The sequence below is a fragment of the Esox lucius genome, chromosome 12, assembly GCF_011004845.1.
Source record: "Esox lucius isolate fEsoLuc1 chromosome 12, fEsoLuc1.pri, whole genome shotgun sequence".
Taxonomy (NCBI): Eukaryota; Metazoa; Chordata; class Actinopteri; order Esociformes; family Esocidae; genus Esox; species Esox lucius.
The window spans coordinates 26,637,177-26,657,288 of NC_047580.1; the positions used below are offsets into that span (position 1 = coordinate 26,637,177).

At 43.7% G+C, this 20,112-nt stretch overlaps 2 protein-coding genes across 3 annotated transcripts in view; both read right to left on the reverse strand.

Moving 5' to 3' along the window:
- Nucleotides 1-1,460: 1,460 nt before the first annotated feature.
- On the reverse strand, nt 1,461-12,839 carry LOC105028686 (lysine-specific demethylase 9). The gene is made up of 7 exons (XM_010901600.5): nt 11,899-12,839; nt 10,977-11,614; nt 8,512-8,649; nt 8,081-8,223; nt 7,493-7,660; nt 7,208-7,316; nt 1,461-2,140 (listed from the first exon to the last, which is right to left on the reverse strand). Exons 1-7 carry the CDS (start codon nt 12,485-12,487, stop codon nt 1,598-1,600), a joined length of 2,328 nt encoding a protein of 775 aa, XP_010899902.1. The 5' UTR covers nt 12,488-12,839; the 3' UTR covers nt 1,461-1,597.
- A 120-nt stretch (nt 12,840-12,959) lies between these two features.
- The window catches only part of magi3a (membrane associated guanylate kinase, WW and PDZ domain containing 3a), a 129,407-nt gene continuing 122,254 nt past the window's right edge, over nt 12,960-20,112 (reverse strand). Inside the window, exons 21-25 of one of the 2 annotated variants that reach the window (XM_010901603.3) lie at nt 20,028-20,070; nt 19,506-19,643; nt 19,240-19,378; nt 17,199-17,294; nt 15,966-16,071 (exon numbers count right to left, since the gene is read on the reverse strand). In XM_010901603.3, coding sequence (XP_010899905.1) covers nt 17,239-17,294; nt 19,240-19,378; nt 19,506-19,643; nt 20,028-20,070 — 376 coding nt within the window. In that variant the 3' untranslated portion in view covers nt 15,966-16,071; nt 17,199-17,238. Of the gene's footprint in view, nt 16,072-17,198; nt 17,295-19,239; nt 19,379-19,505; nt 19,644-20,027; nt 20,071-20,112 lie in introns of both variants that reach the window. The other variant, XM_010901601.4, reaches the window with a different exon arrangement.

Sequence of the window (20,112 nt, forward strand, 5' to 3'; positions counted from 1 at the left end):
TTAGTATCAATATCATTAATTAAAATGCCTCTATACTAACATCAACAGTAATTATATTAATTAACACTGCACATAGCATGCCTTGGTCATCAGACAGATTACACACCACAGTTGAACATGACAAGTCAGAAGAAAAAAAACAGTACAGATGCCGTATGTTGGTTTTCAAACAGCAGGAAAATAATCCTGTAGAAACAGGACATATGAATTTAAATGTGGATCCTTATAAATGACAAAATGTTGGTGGATTTTTTGTTTAGGAAAATCCAGTATTACATTTTTAAGTGGATTTGCATTCGATTAAGTAGTTTCCTCATCAAGAAATCATGGACATTAAATAAGCAATTTATAACCTGTATATTTATAGACATATAGGTCTAAAACAAACCATAGTTTCAAATGGATTGAATGGTCAAGGCACTAAGATAATACAGTCCAACTGGCATCCTAAAGAATGCATCTCTTGTACTCATACTATTACAGAACGACAAACTCTTCCTCAGTCTACTGGGGGAATTCATTTTTTAAACATAGCTTCCACCAGACAGACAACTGCAAAGCAGACAACACTAAAGAGTGAAGAACTACACCACACTCAGAATTCACCTACTACATATTTACACCCACTATGGATACTTCACACAAAAAATGGTTATGACATTTTTATCAAAACATTTAGAAAACCTGTATGACATACAATAAGTGCATTGACACATAATTCCAAATACAACAACACAACAGGCTAATCTATCTAATAGGTTACATTTAACTATAAGAACCTGTGTGGTTCCTGATAGTTTCAAAATTGATTTTGGGCCCAGAGAATTTCTTAAACGGCTTAACACAAATAGAAATGGCTCAAAGTTAAAGCAAGACTAATATAATAAAAAATTATAATGGCTGCGAGCTATGATTTTAGCTGAAGATTGATGTCCTCAGTTTGCACTGTGTGTCAAATGCCAGAACATGTAATTCATTGCTTACAGTGAATAGTTTTATTATTACATACTTTACAAATAAATTAATACACCATCCAATAATAAAAATAATGAAAACCTCAGGCCATCTGCATCTTTGAAGAACAGACAAAAATGAGTATAACAACTTGGGAAAATAACTTTCAATAAATTCACCTTTACAGAAAGTCTCAGAAAGTCCAAACAAAAATGAGACTTGATTGCTGTTTCTTGTGTGGCAGGCACTTTTCTCCAAAAATGTATTTGGCAATGTACGATATACACCTTGGTTGTCTCTCCCAACTTGCAAAGCAAGTTGCATCTGTAACTCATGAAACAAATCCATAGAGGGATCTCGGTTTCAGGTACAACAAATATAAAAACCAAATTTTTCTGACAAATATTTCTAAATGTACATTATACATTATGGCTAAGAAAAAAAATAATTCTGGGTTTGTCTCTGAAACATTTACATATAAAAAAAGAATACAATATATTCTGAAATAATTTAAGAATAACTTCAAAAATGTTATTTTTTTATTAACTTTTTTTACCCAGGAACGTCAGTTATAAATGCAGTCACATTCCTTTAAATAAGCTCTAAAAAAGCTGAAGTATTGTACGTTTAAGGTGGGGGGGGGTCATTTGCGGAGGTCAGAATGGCTGTGGGGTCGGGGGGAGTTGTAGTCCAGACCAGAGGGAGGCCAGACCAGGGGCTGTGGGTTCAAACTGTTAAAACCTGAGCCGGAGCCAGCGGAGGCGGTCACAGTGGCGTTGAGGCCCAGGTAGGGAGGGGGGAGGTGGACCAACTTGGCAGACTGAAAAGTGGTCTGCTGGGGCTCTCTGGGTGGAGTAGCAGGTCTCTGGAAAAGTGGTTCCTCCATCTTGACCGAGGCTCCCCACGTTGCGTCTCTCTTTGCTGTCTGGGAAGATAATATTTGACCTGATGTAGTGCTCTGGTCATTGTTCTTCAGTTTGCAGTGTTCCTCCCCATCCTTCTCCTCATGGTACTGTCTGAGACGGATGTGCCAGGCCAGGCTACAGACCGCAGAGACGGTCTTGAACTGGTGGATAACGTTCCGGGGGATGAAGTAGATGTCGTCGTCACACAGCTGCACGCGGACATAGCGGATGCCCTCCCGCCTCAGCTGGTTCAGCTTGGCGTCGTCCACCCACTGGACACACTGCAGGGACACAGAATTACCGGCTCATTCCCACACAGCAGCAGTAAGACTCCCCGGTAACGCCTGGCTGTTAATGGGACCTAACTGACTAAGCAGGAGTGGTCTTCCTCGGGCACCAGAGTTTTTCATACATTCCTTCACATTTTTCAATGTTGCAACAACTCCCCAGCAGGCTCGGGAAAGAGAATGATCAGGACCTCTGACGCACACATACAGCCAAACAATGCTGCTTGTCATCCCACTTACCACAGAACCAAGAAGTATTTTCCAGTATATTCATGCTTGGAGGACGGCGCATTCTCTGATCAACAAACATATCATGACAATCACCCACCCCACCAACCGCTGCAAGACCCCTGGGGCCATCAATGTGTCACAACGCGACTTGTACAGTGAGGGGGGAGAATTATTTGATCCCCTGCGGATTTTGTACATGTGCCTACTGACAAAGAAATGATCAGTCTATAATTTTAATGGTAGGTTTATTTGAACAGCGAGAGACAGAATAACAACAAAAAATCCAGAAAAACACATTTAAAAAATTTTATAAATTGATTTGCATTTTACTGAGTGAAATAAGTATTTCATCCCCTCTCAATCACAAAGATTTCTGGCTCCCAGGTGTCTTTTATACAGCTAACGAGCTGAGATTAGGAGCACACTCTTAAAGGGAGTGCTCCTAATCTCAGCTTGTTACCTGTATAAAAGACACCTGTCCACAGAAGCAATCAGATTCCAAACTCTCCACCATGGCCAAGACCAAAGAGCTGTCCAAGGATGTCAGGGACAAGATTGAGGACCTACACAAGGCTGGAATAGGCTAAAAGACCATCGCCAAGCAGCTTGGTGAGAAGGTGACAACAGTTGGTGCGATTATTCGCAATTGGAGGAAACACAAAAGAACTGTCAATCTCCCTTGGTCTGGGGCTCCATGCCAGATCTCACCTCGTGCAGTTACAATGAACATGAGAACGATGAGAAATCAGCCCAGGACTACACGGGAGGATCTTGTCAATTATCTCAAGCCAGCTGGGACCATAGTCACCAAGAAAACAATTGGTAACACACTACGCTGTGAAGGACTGAAATCCTGCAGCGCCCGCAAGGCCCCCCTGCTCAAGAAAGCACATGTACAGGCCCGTCTGAAGTTTGCCAGTGAACATCTGAATGATTCAGAGGAGAACTGGGTGAAAGTGTTGTGGTCAGATGAGACCAAAATCGAGCTCTTTGGCATAAACTCAACAAGCTGTGTTTGGAGGAGGAGGAATGCTACCCATGACCCCAAGAACACCATCCCCACCGTCAAACATGGAGGTGGAAACATTATGCTTTGGGTTCCTGCTAAGGGGACAGGACAACTTCACCGCATCAAAGGGACGATGGACGGGGCCATGTACCGTCAAATCTTGGGTGAGAAACTTCCTTCCCTCAGCCAGGGCATTGAAAATGGGTCGTGGATAAGTATTCAAGCATGACAATGACGCAAAACACACAGCCAAGGCAACAAAGGAGTGGCTCAAGAAGAAGCACATTAAGGTCCTGGAGTGGCCTAGCCAGTCTCCAGACCTTAATCTCATTGAAAATCTGGGGAGGGAGCTGAAGGTTCAATATGCCAAATGTCAGCCTCAAAACATTATTGACTTGGAGAAGATCTGCCAAGAGGAGTGGGACAAAATCCCTCCTGAGATGTGTGCAAACATGGTGGCCAACTACAAGAAAAGTCTGACTTCTGATTGCCAACAAGGGTTTTGCCATGAAGTACTAAGTCATGTTTTGCAGAGGGGTCAAATACTTATTTCACTCATTAAAATGCAAATCAATTTATAACATTTTTGACATGTGGATTTTTTGTTGTCGTTATTCTGTCTCTCACTGTTCAAATAAACGTACCATTAAAATGTTAGACAGATCATTTCTTTGTCAGTGGGCGAACATACAAAATCAGCAGGGGATCAACAAATTTTCCCCCTCACTGTACAATTGGCTTCAATGATGCAGCAGTATACAGTTGTGCCCCTAATTTTGCATAACCTGGCAGAAATTCTGGCAATGATTTTGAAAATATGACCGATCATGAAAATAACTGTCTTTTATTTAAGGATAGTGATCATATGAAGCCATTTATTATGACATAGTTGGTTGGTTCCTTTTTAAATCATAATGATAACAGAAATCGTCCAAATGGCCCTGATCAAAAGTTTACATACCCTTGAATGTTTGGCCTTGTTACAGACACACAAGGTGACACACACAGATGAAAATGGCAATTAAAGGTGAATTTCCCACACCAGTGGCTTTTTAAATTGCAATTGGCGTCTGTGTATAAATAGGCAATGAGTTTGTTGGCGTTCACATGGATGCACTGAGCAGGCTAGATACTGAGCCATGGGGAGCAGAAAAGAACTGTCCAAACAAGGAAATTGAACTTAATAAAGATGAAAAAGGATATAAAAACACACTCACCTAAAGGATTATTAGGAACATCTGTTCAATTTCTCATTAATGCAATTATCTAATCAACCAATCACATGGCAGTTGCTTCAATGCATTTAGGGGTGTGGTCCTGGTCAAGACAATCTCCTGAACTCCAAACTGAATGTCAGAATGAGAAAGAAAGGTGATTTAAGCAATTTTGAGCGTGGCATGGTTGTTGGTGCCAGACGGGCCGGTCTGAGTATTTCACAATCTGCTCAGTTACTGGGATTTTCACGCACAACCATTTCTTGGGTTTACAAAGAACGGTGTGAAAAGGGAAAAACATCCAGTATGCGGCAGTCCTGTGGGCGAAAATGCCTTGTTGATGCTAGAGGTCAGAGGAGAATGGGCCGACTGATTCAAGCTGATAGAAGAGCAACTTTGACTGAAATAACCACTCGTTACAACCGAGGTATGCAGCAAAGCATTTGGGAAGCCACAACACGCACAACCTTGAGGCGGATGGGCTACAACGGCAGAAGACCCCACCGAGTACCACTCATCTCCACTACAAATAGAAAAAAGAGGCTACAATTTGCACAAGCTCACCAAAATTGGACAGTTGAAGACTGGAAGAATGTTGCCTGGTCTGATGAGTCTCGATTTCTGTTGAGACATTCAGATGGTAGAGTCAGAATTTGGCGTAAACAGAATGAGAACATGGATCCATCATGCCTTGTTACCACTGTGCAGGCTGGTGGTGGTGGTGTAATGGTGTGGGGGATGTTTTCTTGGCACACTTTAGGCCCCTTAGTGCCAATTGGGCATTGTTTAAATGCCACGGCCTACCTGAGCATTGTTTCTGACCATGTCCATCCCTTTATGACCACCATGTACCCATCCTCTGATGGCTACTTCCAGTAGGATAATGCACCATGTCACAAAGCTCGAATCATTTCAAATTGGTTTCTTGAACATGACAAATCTCCATCAACTGCAAGATACTATCCTATCAATATGGGCCAACATTTCTAAAGAATGCTTTCAGCACCTTGTTGAATCAATGCAACGTAGAATTAAGGCAGTTCTCCAGGCGAAAGGGGGTCAAACACAGTATTCGTATGGTGTTCCTAATAATCCTTTAGGTGAGTGTATGTCCAAAGCCTTGCAAATGCCAGTCAGTACTGTTCAATCACTTATTAAGAAGTGGAAAATTCAGTGATCTCAATACCAAGCCAAGGTCAGGTAGACCAAGAAAGATTTCAGCCAAAACTGCCAGAAGAATTATTATGGATACAAAGAAAAACCCACAGGTAACCTCAAAAGAAATATAGGCTGCTCTGGAAAAAGACGGTGTGGTTGTTTCAATGAGCACAATACGATGATACTTGAACAAAAATAAGCAGCATAGTTGAGTTGCCAGAAAGACACCTGTACTGCACCAATGCCACAAAAAAGCCTGGTTATAAACACCTTGACATGCCTCACAGCTTCTGGTACACTGTAAATTGGTGTGACAAGCCCAAAATAGAACGTTATGGTCACAACCATAAGCGCTATATTTGGAAAGGGTTCAACAAGGCCTACAGTGAAAAGAATACCATCACCAATGTGAAGCATGATTGAGCTCTAAAGGTACAGGGAATCTTGTGAAACCTGATGGCAAGATGAATGCAGCATGTTATCTTGAAAATACTGGCAGACAATTTGCATTCTTCTGCATGAAAGCTGCACATGGGAAACTCTTGGACTTTCCAGCATGACAATCACCCTAAGCACAAGGCCAAGTTGACCCTCCAGTGGTTCCAGCAGAAGAAGGTGAAGGTTCTGGAGTGGTCATTACAATCTCCTGACCTTAATGTTGTCGAGCCACTCTGGGGAGATCTCAAATGTGTGTTTCATGCAAGACGACCAAAGACTGTATGACCTGTAGACATTTAGCCAAGATGAATGGGCAGCTATACCACCTGCAAGAATTCAAGGCCTCATAGACAACTATTACAAAAGAATGCACACTGTCATTGATGCTAAAGGGAGCAATACACAGTATTAAGAACTAAGGGTATGCAGACTTTTGAACAGGGGTCAGTTAACTTTTTTCTTTGTTGACATGTTTTGTTTTATGATCGCGCCATTCTGTTATGACCTACAGTTGAATGTGAATCCCATAGGAAAAAAAGACGTGTTTTGACAGCTCACTCATGTTTTCTTTACAAATAGCACACATATTACCAATTCTCCAAGGGTATGCAAACTTTTGAGCACAACTGTATGTTACATAATGTAATCTATTCCAAGGCCTTCCTGTCCTCCGTGTCAGCTCCCTTAGATCCTTAACACGGGACCTAGTGTGATCTCATGGAGAGGATGTGACAAAAGATGACATATTACATTTAAGTCTTAAGACTCATCTCTCATGACTGAGTTTATTCTGGCCCAGGGGTGTTCAGGTGAACAGCTAGGTACTAGACTAACAAAATCTTTGCTGACCCTGCCTGCCGGGCTCCCCACTCACCGCTGGGAGAGATCATCTCCACTGGTATCACACGGGCCTAAGTTACTGGCTCCAGTAAAACATTGATGTGCTGTCCCAGGGTGCCAACTACATTGCCTGGTGATTCCTGGCTCAGGGTTAGAGGCATGGGGTCCTACCTGGGACACAGGCGGTTCATACAGGTCTAGCTGCAGCCGCTGGACGACATCGTTGAAGTCCTCAGCGTGGAAACACACCACATCTTTGGTTATCCTTGGACGCTCACTCCTGTAGATCACAAGAGGGACAACCAATGAATTTAGCTGACCGGAACGCTCCCAACGTACACAGTTTGATACAACGGACGGTGGAACATCGAAGCAGCTTAACAAATAACTAGCGTCCATTATGATGACAGTAACACCGAACATCCCCAAACTGCACCACTTCCAATGAATACTCACCACTCTCCAAACTGAACGGCCTTCAGCACACCCACGGCTGCCGTACTCTGCCAATCAAAGCTCTGGCCCACATGGTCCGCGTGGGCCTTGGTGCGGTCCTCAAACAGAACCTCTCTGGGCTCACTCGTCCGGGGCAGGTAGTGAAGGTTCTTGATCTCATTCATGGACCTACAAGGGAAGTTAACGAGAGCAGCACAGTCCACAGTCATCCACCAGCAGAGAAGGAACGAGAGGGAGAGTAGAAGAGAGTGAGAAGGAAAAAAGGGGGAACAGAAAGAAGGGTTGAGGGAGACCGTAAGGACATAGAGGAGTGCTGAGTAGCCTAGTTGGTGTAGGATGGCTCTCACAAAGCCAGGGTTGTCAGGTCCATTCCCAAGGTGGGCCAGCATGAAAAGTATGACAATGTATGAATTCCCTACAGGAAATTCCTCTAAAGAAGACGGTCTTCTAAATTACTCAAACCTGACAAACGTCGATCTTCACTGGCAATAAAATGAATAATGCGTTATTCATTTACTTAACCCAGCAATTTCTTAGTTAATGCTATATTACTGTGTCAGTGATAAGGACTGGGGGATGTGTACCTACCTGCGTCGCTTGAAGGGTGACTTGGGCATGTCAGCAGTTGGCACCATCTGCTCGCCCGGCCGAACCCACATGATGGGCCCGTCATCGCTCTGCGAACGACAGTCCAACTTCAGGCTGGAAAGGCTGCCCCAAGGCAGGGTCATCTGAACAGACAGACAGACTTTCAGGGGGGGAAAAGTAGACACTGCAAACATAGAACCATTCATACAAGGATCAAAGGCCTATGAATAATAAGGAATAACTGCAGGTCCCTCTCAAGTCAGTAACAAATAGCTATAGGCAAACCGTGGAGCTAGATTTCCTTTCTAAAATGAATGTATGACCATTAGGCAAACATGAAACCACAGAAAGACAGTAGTGTAGACACTGACACGTCCTATTCATTGGTCAAGCCTAGGCACAACACTTTTAACATCTCTACGTCCTCTAACCTTCAGGAAAGGGGACTCTTCCAGCATGTCCAGGAACTCCGGAAAGTAGTCCCCCACCTCCTCGGACATTGCTCCAACCAGACTGATCTGTCTCATGGGACCGGCCCGGTAGGTCCCAGAGCAGTAGGTCCGACCCACCTACAGGCAGCACACAAGGTGAGAGTTAAGCGTTTGACTGAAATGGGGCGGCCAGAACGACAGGAATGAAAAATCTACAGTACCAGGCAAAAGTTTGGAAACACTACTCATTCAGTGGTATTTCTGTAATTTCACTATTTTCCTTTGACTTGATGACAGCTCTGCACACTCTTATTCTCTCAACCAGGTTCATGAGGCAGCCACCTGGAATGCATTTCAATTAACAGGTCTGCCTTCTTAAAAGTCGATTTCTGAAATGTCTTTCCTTCTTAATGTGTATGGTCCAATTAGTTGCGTTGTGACATGGTAGGGCTGTATACAGAAGTCCATAATAATGTCTGTACTGTAGTAGTCCATATTTGTGCAAGAATAGCTTAATTTGGAAAGAGAAACAACCATCCATCATTACTTTAAGACATGAAGGTCAGTCATTACAGAACATTTCAAGAATGTTGAAAGTTACTTTGTATTCTTGCAAAAGTAACAGACACATTTGGTCTAATAAGTCCAAATTTGAGATTTTTGGTTCCAACAGCCGTATTGAGATGCAGAGTGGGTGAACAGATGATGTCTGCATGTGTGGTTCCCACCGTGAAGCATGGAGATGGTGTGATGGTGTGGGGGTGCTTCGCAGCTATAAGTCCAAATTTGAGATTTTTGGTTCCAACAGCCGTATTGAGACGCAGAGTGGGTGAACAGATGATGTCTGCATGTGTGGTTCCCACCGTGAAGCATGGAGATGGTGTGATGGTGTGGGGGTGCTTCGCAGCTATTTATTTTGATTAAGAGACACTCTATCAGCAATGCAACCACATCATTTTCCAGCGATACGCCACCCCATCTGGTTTGTGCTTTGTGGGACTATCATTTGTTTTTCAACAGGACAATGACCCAAAACACACCTCCAGGCTGTGTAAGAGCTTTTTGACCAAGAATTTGAGTGATGGAGTGTTGCATCAAATGACCTGGCCTTGACAATTACCCAACCTCTACCTGATTGAGATAGTTTGGGTGAGCTGGACCGCAGAATGGAGGAAAAGCAGCCAAGAAGCGCTCAGCACTTGTTGGCAGCAGAGTTTTTCAACTCCAAGATTGTTGGAAAAGCATTCAAGATGACTACCTCTTGACGCTGGTTGACAGAATGCCAGAAGTGTGCAAGGCTGTCATCAAGGCAAAAGGTGACTACTTCGAAGAATCAAAATATAAATCTATTTTGATTTCTTTAACACTTTTGATTATTTCATGATTTTATGTGCTTTTTCATAGTTTTGATGTCTTTACTGTTATTTTACAATGTGGAAAATAGCAAAAATAAGAAATACCCATCGATGAGCAGGTGTGTCCAAACTTTAGACTATGATCTCACTACTGTAAGTTTCTTTGGATAGGAGCGTCTGCTAAATCATGTTGAGTTTTGTACCAGCTTCTGAACTTTTTATTTAAAGGTGAGACCAGACAGATGTGTCTTATAGGACAAGACTGCTCCTATACCTACCAGTAGGCCATCAGGTCAACAGACACAATGAGTGTAGGTGACAAAACAAGGCACAAGGTTTGGAAAATGAGTGCAGACGTGAACTAAACACAGCTGCAATAAAACTGAAATCAGTCCTATGGAAAAGGCTTTTTCAATCCTGTGAAACAATTGAAACACTAACATCCCACTTTTTTCATGCAAGTTAACATGCTTGATTTGGGTAAATCTCAATGCAAGATAACCATGCACTGTTCGGGCAAAAGGCACTGTTCACAGTGTATTCTGTTTGCTTCCCCGTATAACTGGTTAGAAGCCCTTGGCTATCCCAGTGGAAAGGGAGCATTAAACAAGCACTAGGCTAACTGTAATTTTAAACTGTGTGAAGAACTATAGTCCTATGAGTGTCCATTGGTCTTTTCAAACAACCAAAAAACTCAACAACAAAGTCAACAGCCACTCCATTAGACCTAGAGGGAGCATGGGCACATGGAAAATGTTAAGTCTGTCGCTGAAAGGGAGCATGGGCACATCTGTGTACTTTGGACTGGGTCAATTACAGGCTGGTGAACAGACTGGCTGCAAAACTAACTTTTTTATTAGGTAAGTACCGCTGAAACAGCCATAGTCCTGTTCAAACATTGTTATAACAGTTGATTCGCTTTAACAACATATCAGCCTGTTTGATGTGTGGATGAGTGGCTAGACTCAAAGCCTGACCACTCCCAGCAGCTCTCCAGGCCCAGCAGCTGGTGACAACGCTCAGTATAACGTAGGCCAATTAAAAAATAAATAAACAGGCAATACTAGGTTACGAACAAATCACTTCCACAATATTATTTTAATACTGCACCTGAGAGTGAAAGTTAGCGATAGTAGTCGTTTCAATATCCTTCTTTCCTAGAAGCTCCATCTTGACCGGCGTGGAGGGGAAGTTGAAGGCAAAGTAATCCAGGAAATCTGGTAGATACGCAGCTGCCCCATGCACAACAGCCAAGGAGTAACGTGCCGCTCCTACAGGCCTCTCAGCGAAGGCCAGCTCCAGGAACTCCTGGGCAAAGCTCTCCATCTCTCCTGGCTGTAGAGAGGCCAGTTCATCGGCGTAGGCGTGCAGGACCGATGCACCTCCGTTGGCCTGGCGCTCTTCGTGAATGAAGCGTCCATAAACTGTGCCAGTCTGCAGAAACGAGCTACGGATGAAGTGGTCCTGGGGGGAGAGGAAGGCGGGATGGGTGGGTACTCCTTTAAGGGTGTAGTGGTTGTTGGGGACGGATGCACCAGTCGGACAGTGTTTGCCCTCCTTCTTTGTGGGGCCAAGGTGGTCTGAAGGACTGTGGTCAGTTAGACCTCCGCACACGGTCTGGACCTCCTTGTTGTACGTGCGGATCCGCTTGCCGTGTTCTTCCTCGTGGTGCCTCCTCTTCTTTTTCTTTTTCCTCATCAAGTACTCCTCCAAGGACTGGGCCTGGCTGTTCTCATCATGATGGTGCTCTGGGTTCAGGCATGGGAATAAAGTTGTTTATCAACATGCACGTTATTTGTCCTACATCCTACAATGTGTTTTTCCAACTGCTTGTAGGCCGAACATCACCTTTTGTGACTCTAGATTGCTAAATGACTAAAATGTGCTTGGGCGTGATACATGCTGGCTGGTTTTGAATGTGTAAAAACAACAGATTTTATATTGTTCCTCTGACTAAACTGTTATTTCAAAGGTTAAAGCAATTGTGCATAGTAACATTAATGTATTTAATAGAATTTGGAGAATAACCTACCTTTCCTTTTCTTACACAGGCCTACTCCATGTTTAACATTAGCCTCCGTGTTTTCTTTCTTGGGTTTGAGTTTAAGTTCTTTCTCGCGGTTCTTTTCCTTGTTCTCCTGTATCTTGGCCTTGGCCAGTTTGAGGGGCGTGAAACTGAACAGTCCAGGCGGCACCGGAGGCAGAACCGGGGGAAGTGCTTTCTTGCTCTCCAACAACTTGGTTGCACCGTGTACCACCTGCGCAGACAGAGGGGGTTGTAGGTGCGGGTCTTTTGCATCGTTGGTGTTCTTGTGATGATGTTGCTGCTGGCGGTGATGCAGGGAAGGTTTTTCGGTGCTGGAGTTGCGTGGTTGTTTCTGTCCATTCTGCTGGGGCTGATGCGGCTGGTGTATCCGCTGCTGTTGAACATGCTGTGGGTGATGGTGGTGAAGATGGAGCTTCACTTTCTTCGCTTCCTTTTTGGACGAACGCTGACGTTTATCTGCTGACGGTGACAGTTCCCTCTTTTTCTTCTTCTTCTTTTCTTTGGCTAATTTGTCAAGACGGCCCCTTACCTTATTTTCTACTTTAATACGGACTAAGTCGACCTGTGCAGCCATTTTGCACGTACATTTAAAGGGCTAGAAATACACACTGCGCAACTCGATGGAAGTCGAATTGTAGTTCTTGTAAGCTCTCAACCGCTCTCAAAGAACCAGGGTTTGTAGTTTGTACATCCTATCTGGTTTTTGGACACCTAACACGCATGCTCAGTATGTCAGCTCTATGGGTTGTGTAGTTTTTAAGTTGCATGGCTATCTGGGAGTTGACGTTCTAGATTTAGGTAACGCGTGAGCTTCGGCACGCACTCACTTTGAGAGCCGACGTAATGGTAAACCGAGCCAGTCTTTTATAGCGCAGTGACCTCTCGTAGATTGTACGGTCATCAGCGACCTGTTTTTAAACATTTCAGTTTAGATATTGAACTGAACCCTTCTGTGGATGCTTAATGTTCTTCAACATGTTTTAAAAATGTTATTCTGTAGATTTGTTTAGGGTAAATTCATTCACAAAACACTTTACACAGAGGAATATGTTTATTCAGTAAAACTTTATTTGTCAGTGCGTGAACAGAAGGTCATTACCAACTTATTTCCTCTCATCGCCTTATATAATTTCCTTCTCGATTATTAAAAAAATAATGGAGCGATTTACAGTTTGTTATTAATGAAGGCAAGTATTTATACAGGTGCTGTACAATTTATAAACATTTACAACTACCACATATAGAGACCAAAAGGCTTATTTTTTTCTCTGATGAAGCAATGCAAGGCCACATTCTTATATATAGACACGTGATATGAAGGATGGTAATCTTGATCAGTATACTGTTCTCACAAAACAATTCAATATGTATTTGTTTTTAAATATTTTGCAACAACACAGGACAAGCAAGGTGACCAACCTATGATATCAACAGCTTCAAATTAAATTATGATGTATTGGTATTCCCCATATTGCAATGCAGTATTTAGAACTTCTAGAGATGCTTGGAAGAGTTTAACACACTTGAAGCTGGACCCACCCAAACAAAAGGCCTTAGCAGATATTTTTAAAAACTGCCACAGTAATTGATGCACAAACTGAGTAGGTTAACATAACAGATATAATTTCTTCCGTTACTTCCCTTTCTCCTGTAGAGGGCACTACAGTCTGATGTGTAGCAGAATGTAATTTTTTTTGGGTATTCTTGTAATTTTCTGATTTTATTGAATATTAAATTGGAAGTGTACATAAACAATGATGGGCACACTGAAATATGAAAAATGGTTGTGTCACAAATATGCAAAGGTCTTACTTATTAACCAGTGAAGCTACATTTTACCCCCACATGTAAATTAAGAAACATCTTGCTAAATAATACATATATTAGATAACATACAGTCAAAGCTACAGCGATGTTTAAAACGCATACCTGTCAGCTTGCAGTATACACATTTTGCTAGAGGACCTAGATTAGCTGCTTACAATAAACATTACAGATTAAGAATGGAATAGGCTGTGAATGGATGGATGGATCGAGAATGTATGGGGCTCATACACTGATATGGTATACAATTATCTAGTAGTACATATGTGATTGACAGATCATCCGACATGGTGACGGGTAAATTGATACAGTGACGTGTACGTAATGTACACCAACCATGACCAGTGGTTGAAATATTACCACAGGTGGCTATGTGGTAACAGTCTAATGACAGGAGTCTGTGGTATCTGGAAACATTCTATTTCTAAACTTACGTCAGTACAACAACATGAGGAATGGCTCAGTATGGGTACATATATACGCATTATATTTTAAATCTCAATAAATTACAATATTCATAATAAACACACACACACACACACAGTAGTAAACCATATACCTAACCACAAGTGTATGGTCTTCAGATAAACATGTATAGAAAGCTTTGCTGGAAGGATCTAAAATCCACAGCAAAGCTGATGACAACACAGCGATTTAGTCTATAGAATATGTAGCCTAGACACCAGGTCCACATGTCTGGACTCCATATCTAGCAATGGACAGAAACTGATTGAAAACCCAACCCCCATAATCTCCAGGAGACTTGAGACATAACCGCCACCTCTTCACACATCCATCAAGAATATAGCAGTGGATCAATCCCAGTAGCCACCAGGAACACAACGGCAGGTTGTTGCCTGGATACAAGTCTGTCTTTTAGAACCTTCATAGTGACAAACAACATCCTTCATCAAAGGTATCATTGAAGCACCTCATCTATTCAATCATGTACAAAAGATTCTTACATTAAAGAAAGGACAACATGTCACATGACATAGACCAACTCCCAAGTCAGAGTCTCTCTGATTGGCACGAAAACTGATTGGCAGAGTCTCTCCGATTTCCTTCACGTCTTACAGATCCGACACAGGCCCCTAACCACCACCTCCACAGAGCCACAAACAGAACACAAAAACCGCCTATAGGAACGCTGGCTGAGTCCAGCTGTGAAAAGAAGGTGGAGGCAATGTGATGAGTTTTAACACAGCAATGCAGGGCAGCCTCAGTCCCTTCCAATCCTTGCTTTTCTATTCTAAATGTCACCCCGCTGCTGATTAGCTGAGTTGTTGAAGCCCTGTATTTATCTGTACAGACAGATTAGTCCATCTACGATGCATCAGTTTCCCTCCACATGAGAATGATGGATCTTGGCTGAGGTGGGGACCTTCCAAGGACCAGGGGTGATGGTGGCCTGCTTCTTGCCACCAGGGTTCCCGTTACTAGTGGGGTCCAGGTTGGCAGCGTGACTTCTAGTGTCCCTCTTAGTTTCTTCCTCTGAAGCCTCTGCATGTTTGCTATTCCTCTGACCCCTCTCTCTCTGATTCAGAGTTCCACCGTCTGAGTCCGGCGCGGTCTTCTCCTTTGGCCCCTGGGAATTGGATCCACGAGGCCCACGCTCTGCCCCCTGGTCTTTCATGCCTCGGTCATTTGTTCCGGTTTCTCGCTCTTGTCTGTGAGCGGGGTCCTCCTTGCGCCTCCTCTCTCTTCCCTGTGTGCCTTCTCTCGTGGCCGGGTTGGAGCTGGGAAGATGACCCACGGAGTGCCTCTGGCCCTCCTCTTGGCCCTTCGATGGCTGCCTGGAGATGGCTGCCTCCGGATCCCTTTTAGAGGTAGTCTTCCTGGGGCTGGAAGAGCGGCCCTCTCTCTGGCCTTGGGCTTTTCTTTCCCTTCTCTGGTTCCCCTCCACTGAGCCGTTCCTATGTTCAGCACTCCTTGCCTGGCCTCGGTCTCCTCGGTCTGTCTTCCTGGGACTCTGGGAACGCTCCTTGGTTTCAGCCCCCGTGGCTCTCTCAGGGCCAGCCGTCTTGTCGCTATGAGACGTGGCGGAATCGCTCTTCCGTGGGGCGGCGTTCGAGTTTGGACTGTGGGCTCTTCTGTGGTGGTGAGGCTGCTGGCCTCGGGTCTTGCTGGGCTCCAGAAGCTTGGAGGGGGAGGGGGCAGCGGATGTGTCCCAGTCAGAGGGCTCCTGGGGGACAGCGGTGTTGGCGGAGGAGGGGGGGGACAGGTCGAAGGTGGACAGAGAGACTGAGGATGGAGAGGCAGGGGACGACTGCTCGTCAGATGTAGAGGGTCTTGGAAAACCTGAGGGTGAGATGTTCACTTTCTCCTTCATACCTGAAACAAAATCATTGGGAGTCGCAGTGAGTGAGAAAATGACTGATTTCAGTTTCAGCCAGCGTAAGAGAAAGAAAACACTTACATCTGGGGCTGTACGAAATATTCTATATTCAACATATGTGATGCATCTTGAATTCTCAAAAAAAATAAAATAATAAAGTGCACAAATAAATGCACAATCAATAATCCACCGGCACAATAAATGCTTTACTCTGGCCTCTTCATTTTAATCTTTGAAATATGAGCTTTTAAGTAGTAGGATAGACAATATGAGTTGGAGATGTGTATCAGTGGAGGCTAGTGCCATCAGAGGGAGGGAGGTGCAAGCTTTCTTTCCACTGCCGCACAGCTGACGTTTCAATTTCCCTCATGAGCTGATAAGGGTAGCGCTGGCGTGACTGAGAGAGCAAAGATGCAGCGGAGAACCAGAAAGTGAGATGGACTTAATGGAGCTGAAATGGGGTTTGGATTTCTATGAGGAACAAGTCATAGAAATCTATTCTTCTTCATCTCAGGACCGGAGATAGTTGATGTCGGTGAACGCACACACATTTTTTTCAACGTGTTTTCAACGTCTGCTATTCTCGACTTTCTCCTGGTCTCAATCACTGTGACGTTGTGTGCGTTCAGCGACGTCATGTTTGGGTTCTGTAATAACCTTAAAACAACCTCAGAGGCTCTGAAGCCAAAACCTGCTCCAGGTCGGGTCTCAGGCCCCAAATCCAATCAATGGCATATAACGAAAAGGTGTGTTTTGTTTAATTATTTAAGAAGAACTTTTGGGGTGTGTCGTTCCTATTAAACCCCATTACTATGCTAACACTCAAAGTCAACCTCTAACTAGAGCAACTTCCTTCATCTGTGTCTGACTGAAGAGGTCTTAGTAAACATGTTTCCTTGGAGCCACTTCCTCTGTTCAGCCCACCTTTTACAGGTTGCAGCTCAGAGCAGACCTCCATACAAGGCCGTGCCTGAGTACAGGGCAGTTATGACAAGAGCTGTGTCCACTTCTGATTTAAGGGGGACAAGGAGAAGATACAGACATAAGCTGAGATTAAAGGGTGTAGCACTTTGAAAAGAGGAGAACAAAGGCGAAGAGGAGTGAGGAGAACGAGGTGGTTTACCAAGGTTATTAGGGACAGACCAAGAAAAGCAGTGTGACCGCTAGTGATGCTCTGGTTTCATGTAGAAGCACAGGGTGGAGGAAGAAGAGTTCACACCTACAGGGAGGAAGAGAGAGAACAGTGCCAGGACAGCAAGACAGAGAGGTACAGAGAAAGAGAGAGAGAGAGAGAGAGAGAGAGAGAGAGAGAGAGAGAGAGAGAGAGAAAAAGGCACAGAGATGCCTGCAACAGCCTTTGCTTGCACAAAAAGGAGGTACAATCATATATATATATATATATAGGTGCTGGTCATAAAATTAGAATATCATCAAAAAGTTGATTTATTTTAGTAATTCCATTCAAAAAGTTAAACTTGTATATTATATTCATTAATTACACACAGAATGATATATTATATGTTTATTTATTTTAATTGTGATGATTATAACTGACAACTAATGAAAATCCCAAATTCAGTATCTCAGAAAATTTGAATATTACTTCAAATACAAAAAAATGATACAAAAAAAAATATTTTTAGAAATGTGGACCAACTGAAAAGTATGAATATGAAAAGTATGAGCATGTACAGCATACAATACTTAGTTGGGGCTCCTTTTGCCTGAATTACTGCAGCAATGCGGTGTGGCATGGAGTGGATCAGTCTGTGGCACTGCTCAGGTGTTATGAGAGCCCAGGTTCCTCTGATAGTGGCCTTCAGCTCTTCTGCATTGTTGGGTTTGGCGTATCACATCTTCCTCTTCACAATACCCCATAGATTTTCTATAGGGTTAAGGTCAGGCAAGTTTGCTGGCCAATTAAGAACAGGGATGCCATGGTCCTTAAACCAGGTACTGGTAGCTTTGGCACTGTGTGCAGGTACCAAGTCCTGTTGGAAAATGAAATCTCCATAAAGTTGTTTAGCAGCAGGAAGCATGAAGTGCCCTAAAACCTCCTGGTAGACGGCTGCGTTAACCTTGGACCTTAGAAAACACAGTGGACCAACACCAGCAGATGACATGGCACCCCAAACCATCACTGACTGTGGAAACTTTACACTGGACTTCAAGCAACGTGGATTCTGTGCCTCTCCTCTCTTCCTTCCGACTCTGGGACCTTGATTTCCAAAGGAAATGCAAAATTTACTTTCATCAGAGAACATAACTCAGCAGCAGTACAGTCTTTTTTGTCTTTAGCCCAGGCGAGACGCTTCTGATGCTGTGTCTTGTTCAAGAGTGGCTTGACACAAAGAATGCGACAGCTGAAACCCATGTCTTGCATATGTCTGTGCGTGGTGGTTCTTGAAGCACTGACTCCAGCTGCAGTCCACTCTTTGTGAATCTCCCCCACATTTTTGAATGGGTTTTGTTTCACAATCCTCTCCAGGGTGCGGTTATCCCTATTGCTTGTACACTTTTTTCTACCACATCTTTTTCTTCCCTTCGCCTCTCTATTTATGTGCTTGGACACAGAGCTCTGTGAACAGCCAGCCTCTTTAGCTATGACCTTTTGTGTCTTGCCCTCCTTGTGCAAGGTGTCAATGGTCGTCTTTTGGACAGCTGTCAAGTCAGCAGTCTTCCCCATGATTGTGTTGCCATTTAAAGGCCTTTGCAGGTGTTTTGGGCTAATTAGCTGATTAGAGTGTGGCACCAGGTGTCTTCAATGTTGAACCTTTTCACAATATTCTAATTTTCTGAGATACTGAACTTGGGTTTTTCATTAGTTGTCAGTTATAATCATCAAAATTAAAAGGAATAAACACTTGAAATATATCAGTCTGTGTGGAATGAATGTATACATTATACAAGTTTCACTTTTTGAATGGAATTACAGAAAATAAATCAACTTTTTGATGTATTCTAATTTTATGACCAGCACCTGTATATATGTATATATATATATATATATAAATCTAGTGTACAGACCGGGTTACATTCTAAGTGTGTGTAGTGAAAGTTGTGATAACCACTAGATGTTATCAGTGCTAGGTGTTGGCTCCAGATTCTAACCCTACAGTTGAGATCTTGTTCACTGTTTTTCTGTGTGGTCCAGGGTCACTCACTGGGGTCGGGGACAAGGCCCAGGCCTGGTCTGAGAAGAAGCAGAACCTTGGTGCCACCGGCCTGGATCAGCTCAATGGCCCGGGTGTGTGTGATGCCCTGGGTGGGCTCACCGTTGATCTCCACGATCTGATCTCCTACCTGTGGTAACGACACGAATGAGATCACAGTACGAACGGGGCTTGGTCGAGTTTAACCGGCTTCTCACAGAGAAAACCAAGCCAGGCGCCATGGATGACTGCCGAACGACCAGCCCGGTCAGACTCACGTGGATCCTTCCGTCCTTCAGAGCGGGTCCCTCTTCGGCCAGTCTCAGTATGAACAGGCCCATGTTGTATTCCTTCCCTCCCCTCAGACTGAATCCGAAACCCCGCTGGCCTCGTTCCAGTTCCACATGGAAACAGCCCTGATACAGAGAGAATACAGTCTCGAACTGATGGAACTAGCGATGTGGTCATAGGTGTGGAATGCACCTCTAACGTTACAGAGTTGCCCAACACACAGCAAACACTGACCACAACCTAACCTTTATGTCTAAACTTAAGTTACCTAACCCTAACTGGTAATGTCTAAACCTAAAAGTAAACCAAATTCTAACACTGTCCAACTGTGCGTTTTGTTCTTAATCTCACTGCTGGAAAATGCTAGTTTCATAGTGAGGACCTGCCAAAAAAGGTTTTACTATCTTTGTGGGGACACGTGGGGTTCCCCAAAATGTTCACAAAGACCTGGATCTCTCTCTCACATTCAGACACACCCACACAATTACCCTTCATTTCTATAGTCTCACCTGTTTGGGGCCTGAGGTAATGAGTTGTCCCATCTCACAGTTCCTAAACAGACAAAACATCACAGTATCAGTGAGCTCTGCAACT

Coding starts and splice junctions, on each gene's coding strand:
- LOC105028686 (XM_010901600.5), bottom strand. CDS start 12,487: ATGGCTGCACAGGTCGACTTAGTCCGTATTAAAGTAGAAAATAAGGTA. Junction 8,650..10,976: donor TCGCTAACTTTCACTCTCAG/GTGCAGTATTAA, acceptor TGCTGCCTGTAG/GTGGGTCGGACCTACTGCTC. Junction 8,224..8,511: donor AAGAGTCCCCTTTCCTGAAG/GTTAGAGGACGT, acceptor CTGTCTGTTCAG/ATGACCCTGCCTTGGGGCAG.